The sequence below is a fragment of the Oncorhynchus clarkii genome, chromosome 7 (assembly GCF_045791955.1).
Source record: "Oncorhynchus clarkii lewisi isolate Uvic-CL-2024 chromosome 7, UVic_Ocla_1.0, whole genome shotgun sequence".
Classification (NCBI taxonomy): Eukaryota; Metazoa; Chordata; class Actinopteri; order Salmoniformes; family Salmonidae; genus Oncorhynchus; species Oncorhynchus clarkii.
The window spans coordinates 61,911,687-61,924,129 of record NC_092153.1 but is presented as its reverse complement, the minus strand read 5'-3'; the positions used below and the strand labels follow the sequence as shown (position 1 = coordinate 61,924,129).

At 41.0% G+C, this 12,443-nt stretch overlaps 2 protein-coding genes across 4 annotated transcripts in view; both read right to left on the bottom strand.

Annotated features, from left to right (window-relative positions):
- LOC139413608 (SAP domain-containing ribonucleoprotein-like) overlaps window positions 1-8,660 on the bottom strand; it is a 46,547-nt gene extending 37,887 nt beyond the window's left edge. Inside the window, exons 1-9 of one of the 3 annotated variants that reach the window (XM_071161198.1) lie at window positions 8,576-8,660; window positions 7,624-7,723; window positions 5,582-5,619; window positions 5,426-5,499; window positions 2,945-2,996; window positions 2,667-2,740; window positions 2,363-2,400; window positions 2,239-2,267; window positions 137-205 (exon numbers count right to left, since the gene is read on the bottom strand). In XM_071161198.1, the coding sequence (XP_071017299.1) occupies window positions 137-205; window positions 2,239-2,267; window positions 2,363-2,400; window positions 2,667-2,740; window positions 2,945-2,996; window positions 5,426-5,499; window positions 5,582-5,619; window positions 7,624-7,723; window positions 8,576-8,608 (507 nt within the window). In that variant the 5' untranslated portion in view covers window positions 8,609-8,660. Of the gene's footprint in view, window positions 1-136; window positions 206-2,238; window positions 2,268-2,362; window positions 2,401-2,666; window positions 2,741-2,944; window positions 2,997-5,425; window positions 5,500-5,581; window positions 5,623-7,623; window positions 7,724-8,575 lie in introns of all 3 variants that reach the window. The other 2 variants (XM_071161197.1, XM_071161199.1) reach the window with 2 other exon arrangements.
- An 888-nt stretch (window positions 8,661-9,548) lies between these two features.
- Window positions 9,549-12,443, bottom strand: LOC139413607 (cyclin dependent kinase 2). The gene is made up of 7 exons (XM_071161196.1): window positions 12,185-12,443; window positions 11,662-11,739; window positions 11,454-11,574; window positions 10,756-10,926; window positions 10,505-10,606; window positions 10,206-10,409; window positions 9,549-10,035 (listed from the first exon to the last, which is right to left on the bottom strand). The coding sequence occupies exons 1-7, from the start codon at window positions 12,298-12,300 to the stop codon at window positions 9,931-9,933; spliced, it is 897 nt and encodes a 298-aa protein (XP_071017297.1). The 5' UTR covers window positions 12,301-12,443; the 3' UTR covers window positions 9,549-9,930.

The following is a 12,443-nucleotide window of genomic DNA, read 5'->3' as shown; positions in this document are numbered from 1 at the left end:
GTATACTTGTGTAATTGGGGCCAGTTGGCCACCCTACCCGTATACTTGTGTAATTGGGGCCAGTTGGCCACCCTACCTGTATATGTGTGTAATTTGAATTACTATGCAAGTTTCATGTAGTCATGAGTCAGCTCACCGTTTTGGCAACAGGGGAGACATTCATGCCAAAGCGCTCTGCCCGCTTCTTCAGGACCTCAACGCTGACCTAACAACACAGAGGGAGGAGAGGGGTTGGTTACAAGCTCCACCAAGACTAAACAGGTATGCATATACACACACACTTCTATTCATAACGACAAAAAACAGTTCTGATCATTTTCATACAGTCTTGTTCTCCTCTAATAAACACAGCAGATTAACTCCTGTTCATAGAGATCCTATTAAATTACTAGAGGGGCTATGTCATAACCCCTAAAAGTTCCAGAATGGGCTGAAAATGGCAGCCACATTGGTCAGAGAGAAATCCAAACTAGTTTAATTGGAATCAATGGCATTAGAGGCATAATCCAGATTTTTCTTATGTAGGAAATTAAAAAGGTATGCGATATATCAGAAATTCTGTAATATAATTGTTAATCTAAAATATGATCACATACTGTAATAAATAGAGTTTATACAGGTGTTATGCCTTGCATGTGCAAGGGCCACCACTATTGTCAGTAGTACTATCAAAGCTGTAAAAATAAAAAAGGTCTGCAAATAAGCGCGCGCGCACACACACACACACACACACACACACACACACACACACACACACACACACACACACACACACACACACACACACACACACACACACACACACACACACACACACACACACACACACACACACACACACACACACACGCACACACACACGTTTGTAATATCGCTTTGGTAATAAGACATATTTGTTTGACCGAATGGGGGAAAAGTCTGAACATCTGAAATAAGATCAGGATCAAACGAGCAGGATTTTAAAAGAATTGCTAGGTTGTCTAACGTTATTCCCGACATGCGACCATCGCATTAGGCAGCGGAGAAGGGATGGTGATCCTGCTGCTTCTGCCTGCCAGCCATATCCTAAGCAGGTGCACCTGATTCAACCTAGCTAAATCAAAAAACAGAATAATAAATAATGTATTTTGTCAAATTGATGACAGTGTGGAAACTGGGAGGTAGCCTGTCTCCCTACATTGACTTTGGTTTGTAGTATGACAAAGACATTCACAAATATCTTTGATACATATGTTTTTAGCAACTTTTGGGGTAGCTAGCAAGCTTTAACTTGGTACCTTGCTAGCACCAATGCAACTAGCCTGAAAACAATGACCAGAAACTACTATCACTTTCAATATTCTAGCAATGATTTAGGAATCCATGTGACTAAGTATTAGCTAGGCAGCCACTTGTTGTTTTCCTATTGAAATCAAACTGTAGTTCATGAAAATAACTAGTTAGCTAGATAGACAACGAACTAAACAGGCTAGCCAGCTACCTAGCCCTGTTGCCCCAAGCTAATGTTATAAGTAAGCATGGCTAGTAGGTCCGACCATCAACCAATACAAAAACTGGCTTATAAATAAGGAGTATTTTAGATGACACATAGCTAGCTAGCTAGAGCTACTGAAACAGATTATATAGTTTTGCTATGTTTTTGGGGTAGAACATTGTTTGCATCCAACAGCTTGCTAGCTTTTTTTTCTAACCAGCACTGTCCCAGAGCTTGGAGAAATGTGTATCTGCCTTGTGCAGCAGGTGCAAGACAACTTTACCAGCATCATAGCATACATATTGGTGAATCACTGTGATGTATACAAGTGACAGTGTAATCAATGTGTAATTACTACATAAACATTTTATGTATGTGCAATTATTAAGTGACGTGCAGTCATATTCAGGTCCTGATTGGTCAACAAGCTTTTTTGACGCATCAGTGTTATTTGATGTGTATCTTTTTTTGACACAAAGACCAAACGGAGTTCCATAGCTAACAAACATACAGTGCAGAAAAATGGTTGAAAGTTATTTTACACAATATCTTATCACAGCACTGGCAAACCATAGCTGACCAACTCCCTGACCAAAATGGCTGACCAATCACAAGAAGGTTCATGTCCATTCTAGTATTCTAATTCCATGACAATGTTATAGCAGCCTACTGTAAATGTGAGGATTATGTGAGGTGTCATTTTATGTGCCGTCACCGTTGCAGTAGGAAAATAAAAAATGAATATAACCCCCCTTGATACTCACAGTTGGTTTGCTATTCGCAACTGGTGCACCTAATAGACATAGACAAAGAAAAAAAATCTAATGAATTACACACTTTGGACTCGTCATGCTGAAGGACCTATGAAAGGCTAAAAATCCAACTCACCTGGTGTGGAAGCCGGCGTTGGAGCTGGTAAACCGAACCTGACAAACATCAGGTCCATTCAGTTAATATTCACTCACACAACCTACATCTTTTCAAAATCCATTTTACTATGCTTTCAACAGTCAGACCAATTACTTCCCATGGGGCAGATTGCCACATATAATATCTTTGTTATTATTTTAATGTAACTACCTGACATTGTTCACGGAGTAATGATCAAAACTTGATTGTTAACTACTATATTTCATCAATTTGAGGAGGTCAAGAGATCCATTATAATGTGGAATTCAGTCCAGGGGCTCACCTGGCAGCGCGGGCCTCTTTCTTACTATCAGCAGTGGCAGGCAGGTTGAAACGCTCCGCCCTCTTTTGCAGCTTCTGTGATGGACACAAATACAAGTTGAAGACTCATACAAGTACACTTCATCAATGTAGTGCCAATAGGGCAGGTACACATTGATCCTGTCAAGGTTTCCAATACCGAGTGAGGATTACTAGAGCTGATGAGAAAAACATGGTAGGAAACAATGATTTTAAATCTATTGATACACCAGTTATTCTGTGCATCATGCTACTACATACCTCCTCTGCAGCTGCTGGGGCAGTGATTTTCACAACTTTCTTCTCAGCATCCCTAAAGCAAGAAAAAAAATGAATTGAATGAAACCATTAGGGCGGTGAATACAGTATCCAGTGAACTGTAACCCTAGCCTGCCCTCTACTGGTCAAAAATAAACAACTGCACAGCCAGTAGCTGCAGTATGTCTCTATTCAATTGTCCAGTGATTGTCGAGTATTCAAAAGTTAGCTTAGAAAATAAATGTGACAATTGTCTGCTAGGGTGCGTTACCATTTAACTAACTTATCTGAAGAAAAAAAACAGCTGGACATAATGACATCACCCCCCCAAAAACAAGTTTGAAAAAAAATGTAGTGGCAGAACTGTTTCCATTACTCATTTAGGGTAATTGCGCATAAATACATTGACGACAGCCTGTACACCCTCCCACCTATCTGTTTCATGTCTCAGGTAGCCTGTGAAAGCCAGGGTGGATAGAATGTATTAACTGACTAATATTTGCCATATTCTAATAATTCTCATGTGCCATACGCTACATGGCCAAAAGTATGTGGACACCTGCTCGTCAAACATCTCATTCCAAAATCATGGGCATTAATATGGAGTTGGTCTCCCCTTTGCTGCTATAACAGCCTCCACTCTTCTGGGAAGGCTTTCCACTAGATGCTGGAACATTTTCCTACTGCGACAGTGACCTGCTTCCATTCAACCACAAAAGCATTAGTGAGGTCGGGCACTGATGTTGGGCGAATAGGCCAGGCTCACAGTCTGCATTCCAATTCATCCCAAATGTGTTTGATGGGGTTGAGGTCAGGGCTCTGTGCAAGCCAGTCAAGTTCTTCCACACCAATCTCAACAAACCATTTCTGTATGGACCTCCCTTTGTGCACAGGGGTATTGTCATGCTGAACCAGGAAAGGGCCTTCCCCAAACTGTTGCCACAAAGTTGGAAGCACAGAATCATCTAGAATGTCATTGTATGCTGTAGCTTTAAGGTTTCCCTTCACTGGAACTAAGGGGCCTAGACCGTACCATGAAACAACCCCAGACCATTATTCCTCCTCCAACTAACTTTACAGTTGGCACTATGCATTGGGGCAGGTAGCTTTCTCCTGGCATCCGTCAAACCCAGATATGTCAGTCTGACTGCCAGATGGTGAAGCGTGATTCATCACTCTAGAGAACGCATTTCCACTGCTCCAGAGTCCAATGGCGGCGAGCTTCACATCCCTCCAGCTGACGCTTGGCATTGTGATCTTAGGCTTGTGTGTGGCTGCTCGGCCATGGAAACACATTTCATGAAGCTCCCGACGAACAGTTCTTCTGCAAGACGTTGCTTCCAGAGGTGGTTTGGAACTCGGTAGTGGGTGTTACAACCGAGGTCAAACTACTTTTACGTGCTCCAGCACTTGGCGGTCCCATTCTGTGAGCTTGTGTGGCCTACCACTTCGCGGCTGAGCCATTGTTGCTCCTAGACGTTTCCACTTCACAATAACAGCATTTACAGTTGACCGGGAAAGTTCTGGCAGGACAGGTATTTGACGAACTGACTTATTGGAAAGGTGGCATCCTATGACGGTGCCACGTTGAAAGTCACTGAGCTCTTAAGATAGACAAACATTGGCAGTTGAATGGCCTATGGAGATTGCATGGCTGTGTGCTCGATTTTATACTCCGGTCAGCAACGGGTGTGGCTGAAATAGCTAAATCCACTCATTTGAAGGGGTGTCCACATACTTTTGTATATATAGTGTACATCATCGGTGCCAACGTATCGCCACGTTGCGTGCCATGTTAAGAATTGATCTCCTGTTGGCTATATCGGAAATAATTGTATGGTGAAACTTGTCGGCCAACCAAAAAAGCAAGTTAAAGAAATTCAGGCATTTGTGAAAGTCTAGACAAACCTTGTCTTGCAAAGAAACATTTTTATAGTGGATTTATTTTATTTTGCAAGCTGTAGGTATTTAGAATTAAATGTGGAGTGGAGCTTTAGGTACATGACATCACGTGCCTTCAAAATTAGTCTGCAATTATTATTTATTGGAAAAAGTTACCATCTTAATTTGTCGCGATAAAGTTTAACAAAAGAAAAATCAACCCCTGTAGAACTGATAAAAATGTATGATCTTTGGAAAATGTCTTCTATATCTGCCGTTTCCAATGATTTTTGCAACATTGCTTTTGTCGGACAAACGTGGATTACTGGAAACCTGTCTATTGAAATATTCCCCCAAAGACATCTTGTACATATGGCAACAGAAATTGATCAGGAATTGCAATCATAGATAACAAAAATAACATGCTGACATCAAGCTTCATCTTAACACTGAATTAAGAAAATACAATGTAATGTTGAAAAACTGCTGAATTTACCATGAGAATCATATTAACAATGATTAGGCCTACTTCAATCACATAATAACCATTAGGACATAAAATATTCAATAGGTAGGTGGGTGTGAGTGAAATAGAGTACTGACTTTTCAGGTACAGCTGCCTCTCCTGCTGCCTCTTCTGCAGGTCTTTCATTGATTTCCTCCTCTTTAGGATCGTCCTGTAAATACACACGTAATCTCAACAAATCCTCCACAAATTTAAAGATATTCAGAAATATTGTAATAGTAAAGTATTCCTACCTCTAACTCTCCCAAGACCTCCTCTTCATTCACCTCATCTTCTGGAACATAACATGCTAAATATATATTTTCCTCACATTGTAAAGCCAACAAGCTGGCTGTAAAAACAATAATGTTTATCTGAACATAGTACATTAGAGAATGCATACTTCACCTGTCAGTGAATAATGCTACATACAGTGCATTCAGAAAGTATTTAAACCACTTTTATTTTTCCACAGTCACAGCCTTATTCTAAAATTGATTAAACAAAACACAATACCCGATAATGACAAAGCAAAAACTTTTTTTGAAACGTATATAAAAAAAATAAAAAAACATAAATAACTTATTTACATTAGTATTCAGACCCTTTGCTATGAAACACAAAATTGAGCTCGGGTGCATCCTGTTTCCATTGATCATCATTGAGATGTTTCTACAACTTGATTGGAGTCCACGTGTGGTAAATTCAATTGATTGGACGTGATTTGGAACGGCACACACCTTTCCAGATAAGGTCCCAGAGTAGAAAGTGTACGTCAGAGCAAAAACCAAGCCATGAGGTTAAAGGAATTGTCCGTGGAGCTCTGAGACAAGATTGTGTCGAGGCACAGATCTGGGGAAGGGTACCAAAACATGTCTGCAGCATTGAAGGTCCCCAAGAACACAGTGGCCTCCATCATTCTTAAATGGAAGAAGTTTGGAACCACCAAGACTCTTCCTTGAGCTGGCCGCCCGGCCAAATTGAGCAATCAGGGGAGAAGGGCCTTAGTCAGGGAGGTGGCTCAGAACCCACTAATCACTCTGACAGAGTTCCTCTGTGGAGATGGGAGAATCGTCCACAAGGACAACCATCTCTGCAGCACTCCACCAATCAGGCATTTATGGTAGAGTGGCCAGGCAGAAGCCACTCCTCAGTAAAAAGCACATGACAGCCCACTTGGGGTTTGCCAAAAGGCACCTAAAGGACTCCCAGGCCATGAGAAACAAGATTCTCTGGTCTGATGAAACCAAGATTGAACTCTTTGGCCTCAAAGCGTCACGTCCGGAGGAAACCTGGCACCATCCCTACGGTGAAGCATGGTGGTGGCAGCATCATGCTGTGGGGATGTTTTTCAGTGGCAGGGACTGGGAGACTAGTGAGGATTGAGGGGAAAAGTACAGAGAGATCCTTGATAACCTGCTCAGGACCTCAGACTGGGGCAAAGGTTCACATTCCAACAGGACAACAACTCGAAGCACACAGCCAAGACAACACAGGAGTGACTTGGGAACAAGTCTCTGAATGTCCTTGAGTGGCTGAGCCAGAGCTTGAACCTGATGGAACATCTCTGGAGATACCTCTTAATATCTGTGCTGCAACATTCCCCATCCAACCTGACAGATCTTGAGAGGATCTGCAGAGAAGAATGGGAGAAGCTCCCCAAATACTGGTGTGCCAAGCTTGTAGCGTCATACGCAAGAAGACCCAAGGCTGTAATCGCTGCCAAAGGTGCTTCAACAAAGTACTGACTAAAGGTTTGAATACTTAAATAAATGTCAGTTTGTTTTATTTGCAATGTCATTATATTGTGTAGATTGAGAAAAAAAAAAACTTTAATCCGTTTTAAAATAAGGCTGCAATTTAACAACATGTGGAAAGTCAAGGGGTCTGAATATTTTTCAAATCCACTGTACATCTATCAAACTAAGATTCAGTTATTGTAAAAATCAAGACAATTCATGATACCATCCAAAAAAGAGTAAGGCTTATATTGCAGTAGTTTTTTAAATTAAGGTGAGTTCAGAAACAAAACAAGAGAATAAGTAGATCTGAGGGAACGTGTTTGTTATTATGCAAAAACAAGAAACCACAGACCGACACCTAAACATGACAATGCATGCTGCTAATAGTGTAATAGATGGAACCGAAGTGAACCCTCCATGGCAACATTCACAGGGCTGTGGAGCATTACGCATTCGAACAAGGCAACAACAAAAAACATACACATTTAAATTGTACAATCAGCGCTATTAAGAAATGAGTGAGTGTTAATGCAAGAAAGTCAAGTCCACCATACCATGCTCCTCAAGGTATGCCTGCAACCGTCCAATAAGGTCACCTTTGTTTCCTTTCACCTCCAATCCCCTCACAGCACACTCCTGCTTGAGCTCAGCCAACTGAAGGTGAAGTTAGGGTCAACAAATGTATAACACTTTGTTAGTGGAGAGGGTATGCATATAATACAGTAGCAAATTAACATTGATTAAATGTATACTACAACCAACGAACGAAATCAGTGCTATCATAAACATGGCTACCACATGAGTAAACAGTTTTGGCACAACTCAATGCAGCAATTTGACAACAGACCAAGCTAGGCCTAAAGTACAGATAGTGAAATGTACAATAACTTGCCGTATACGGGGTTACAGGGGCAGTTTTGACAATGTAAATAACTGCTAGCTATCTAACCAATAATAACGAGCTCAATAAAAGTATGCTAGCTGGCTATAGAGCAAACTTTGCACACTAACGTTAGCTAGCGAACGTATTCATTTGCAAGGTGGAATGTATTTAGCTAGCTAAATTAATTCGTACAGCTAGCTGTTAAACTGACGACGTTATGTGTTTTACAGTAACGTAAGCCTACTAACGTTAACGTGCTTATGGGATACAGTTTTTATACTTAAAAAAAAAGTTGCTTTTAGGCCATTTAGCTAGCTAACCCTAACCATTTTCCTAACCTTAACCAAATTCTCATAGCCTGTTGCGTAAATTCTTCTAAACCTTCTACGAAAAGTCCATTATGACAAAATATATCGTTAACTAGTTAGCACATCAGCCGATAACTTTTAGATAGCTTCCATTTGCAGGCATATCACACTGCATTACTACCGCACAACTACATTAGATAGCGTTGTAAATCGTAAAATAAGCATATTTTCAATCACTTGTCAATTTTACAAAAAACTAGATTATGAATAATTCCGTATACATTGAGTTGCATTCATTTTTTATTGTTTTCTCACCTTCAATTTATGGATTTCAACAACGTCGGCCATCTTGTTTGTATCGGGTAAGAGCGGAAACAAAATATCCAATGCGGTAGTGCGCTTTACTGAAAGGCGTAACAAAACGACCGATGATTGGCTGTACGAGGCTTGTCTACTCTCGTGTGAAACGGTATAAATGCTGAAAAAGTTCAGTGGTGCTGCCATCTGCCGATACTTTACTAGATTTTAACACATCAAAATATAATTCCCTCAGTAACTAAGTGACTCATATACTACAAAAATATAAACTCAACATAGAACAATTTCAAAGATTTTACTGATTTACAGTTCATACAAGGAAATCAGTCAAATTAAATAAATTCATTAGGGAATGGTATCAAACACCTGGAAACCACGTGATGTAACTGATAACATTCCACTGACTGCACTCGAGTCATTACCACAAGCCCATTCTCCCCGGTTAAGGTGCCACCAACCTCCTGTGCGTTGCAGGGCCATCCATTGGGAGAGGGGAGGCAGAAACCTCCTGTGCTGGGCAGGGCTGCAGCCATGGAGTCAACCAGAGTTAGCTTTTCCCCACAAAATGGCTTTGGCGAAGGAGAAATTCTGACTAACAGGGATAAACACATTTGTGCACAAAACTGAAAAATACGTTTGTGCATATGGAACATTTCTGGGATTTTTGGTATTTATTTCAGATCAAGACATGGGATCAACACTACATGTTGCGATTGTTCAAAAACAATTTACTTGTAACTAACCCTCCTTTTCCCCCTTTTGTTTGTGGCTATACTATAGAACTTCTTATGTCAAGCCTTGATGAAATATCTTCAAAAATAACACAGACCATATGTTTCATATTGTCACACAATGTTAACCTAACTCAAATGAAGAGCTTGCCGAAAGTTGGCACAGGATTGTGAATGTTAACTCGCATATAGTACCTGTAAATATACAACATTACATGAATTGAAAAGACAATAGAAGATTTGGAACAAGTTTATCTTTATGTATAATCATTAAACATTTATAAAATTGGCATAACAAGTTTGATAAAATCTAAACACAACCCCTTCAATACAAATCAAATGCTGAAACTGGAATTTTCCAATCCATTCTCCACTCCATAACAAGCACTCATAGCTGTAAAGAAAAAAGAAAGAAAAAAACTCACAGGACATCTAATTTATAAAACGCTGGTTTTAGCTGCTGGAATGATTTTTGGAATGGCACCCATATTTCCCTGTGATCTCTCCCATCTTCTGGACTGTACTATTCAGGTGTGGATAAGAGCTGGGGCAGTCCTTATGCTCAGAGGTCTCTCATGGAAAGACCCTGCGCTATGTATTGTCCCTGTCAGTCTGCATGTCTCAGAGTCGTAGGTGTGGCATTGGCATGGTGACGTCACGGAAGAACCGATGGACAAGGGCATTTTTTGCAGATATCCTCTTGTTTGGGTCATAGGCCAGCATTTGCTGGAAGAATAAGAAAATGTCATAATAAGGTACAATCTATTAAATGTTTAAATCGGCCAGTGACAGCAAAGTGTGAAGCTCTGAGCAATAATTTCAAGTGATTACATTTTATTAATCTTATTGGTACTAGCCCAATACCAAAACATCATTAATGTGGTTAGAGTTCTCACCCCAAGAAGCTCTCTCCCGTCATCATCCAGAGGGGGCACCACTTTGGACAGCTCCTGCCGGGCCCACTTTGGGAAGGAGGGCTTGTAGTCGGGCATGGAGGTGACTCCTGGCCAGGCCGCCTCATCCGGAGTACCCATGGTACGGAAGATTCGGAACAGCTGATCGATCTCGGAGTCACCTGGAAACAAGGCCCTCCTAGTGATCTGAAGAATGAATCGGAAAGTTTGGAGATTAAGTGACACCTTGCTTTATAAAAATGTTGAAGCTGCAAAATATTATAGCCAGACAATAAATGTACCATTTCAGCAAAGATGCAACCCAAACTCCAGATGTCAACAGCTGTAGAGTAGTATTTGCAGCCCAAGAGAATTTCTGGAGCTCGGTACCATAGAGTTACCACCTGAGAAATGTTAATACATGTTAGTTTCCCTATCATGGGCTCAAAAATGATGATGCTCAGAGGATCATAACACAAGTGAAACACTAATATTGCTAGTCATTGACCACAGCAAAATACAGTGTGGTGTATGTATATTGTGTATGCCTCACCTCATGAGTGTAGGTGCGGACAGGCACCCCGAAGGCCCTAGCCAGGCCGAAGTCAGCAAGCTTGATCTCCCCCTGGGCATTGATGAGCAGGTTCTGGGGCTTCAGGTCCCGATGGAGAACCCTGTGGGAGTGACAGAAGGCCAGGCCCTGTAGCAGCTGGAACAGGTAACTCTGCAAACACACCATAATTAGATTCATAGGGAGACAGACAGTCATACAACCTGATAGGTTACCATATTGTTTTCATTTCAGGTGACAAAATGTATGTAGCACTGCCATACAAAATCCAGAACAGAGTTATGCTACAACCTGGTAAAAAAACAAAACCACAACATTACACATACAGAAACATTGTGTTAGTTGGTAAATAATCAAACACTTGCCATACATGTACTTTTTACTTGGGTCTTTCACCTTGATAACAATGCACAGTAGTTAGATGATATGCCCACCTGACAAAGACCCAAGTGGAATTGAAACATGTCTCAAATCACAGTGGGGGCACTGTTGTCCTGTATGGCTCAATTAAAGCATAGCACTTGCAATGTCAGGGTTGTGCATTCAATTCCTGGGGCCACCCAGAAGAAAAAAAAGCTATGCTGGCGTGACTAAGTTGCTTTGGATAAAAGTGTCTGCTAAATGCATCACCTATTGTTTTTTTGGTCAGTCTAAACAAATTGCGTGTGCAGTCTGAATACCTTGACAAGTGGCAAAGCGATACCAGAGACAGAGGAGGAGTCCATGAACTTCTTGAGGTCCTGATGTAGGAACTCAAAAACCAGGTACAGTTTGTTCTCTGTGTGGATGACATCACGGAGCCTGTCGATGTGAAAGTACAGATGTCAATGTAAGCACAATTTAACAGAGAAAGCTGGTGTTTAACATAAGTAGCTCAATGGTACATACTCAACAATATTTGGGTGGCTGAGCTCTTTGAGGAGTGATATCTCTCGGATGGCAGTGCTTGGTACTCCCTCTGTTTCCCTAAGAAGGCATAATATCACACTATCATCCCATTCCTCACAAAGTCAGCCAAATTAATTTGAACATTGCATGGGGTCCATCCATTGTGTAGTGTATGACATGGTGCAGTTAATAATACCTTTTTTTCTACATGTGTCTGGATGTGATTTCTAGTTCTAAATAGCTGGATCTACTTATGAGAACGTTACAGTCCATGTGACCAATGATAGCAGTAGCTGTCAAGACAGTGACTTGTTTTGTCGTACAAAGCTTTAAAAGCTAACTAAGCTATCAACTAGCATAACATGGGCTACTTTCAAGACTCACTGGTTATCAATTCAGGTCAAGTAACTAGGTAGCGACATAGCCAAATAGGTAGCGACGGAGGAGTCAGCTACTTGCCAAGGTGACAATTAGCTGGCTAACGATAGCCAGCTAACCTAGCTGTCAGTCAGACACCACTTACGTGTCTAGTCTGATTTTCTTGAGGGCAACGGTCTCTCCAGTGACTTTGTTCTTTGCCTTGTACACCACTCCGTACGTCCCTTCTCCAATCTTTTCCACTTTCTGAAATGATTCCATGTCACACAAGTTCTGTTTTGGTTAGCTAGCTAGAGAGCTATCATCTAATACAAACCGCTGTATTTTTTAAAACAAAGAAAAACGTTAGCTAACAGCAGTAGCTGCCTCAAATTCAACGTTAGAATGCGAACTAACTAAACTTT

Excerpts from the sequence above, each read along its gene's own strand:
- LOC139413607 (XM_071161196.1), bottom strand. The coding sequence starts at position 12,300 with ATGGAATCATTTCAGAAAGTGGAAAAGATTGGAGAAGGGACGTACGGA. Across the intron at positions 10,927-11,453 it reads TCGCTTTGCCACTTGTCAAG|AGTTACCTGTTCCAGCTGCT; the intron begins GTATTCAGACTG and ends GTGTGTTTGCAG. Across the intron at positions 10,036-10,205 it reads ACGGGAGAGAGCTTCTTGGG|CAAATGCTGGCCTATGACCC; the intron begins GTGAGAACTCTA and ends TTATTCTTCCAG.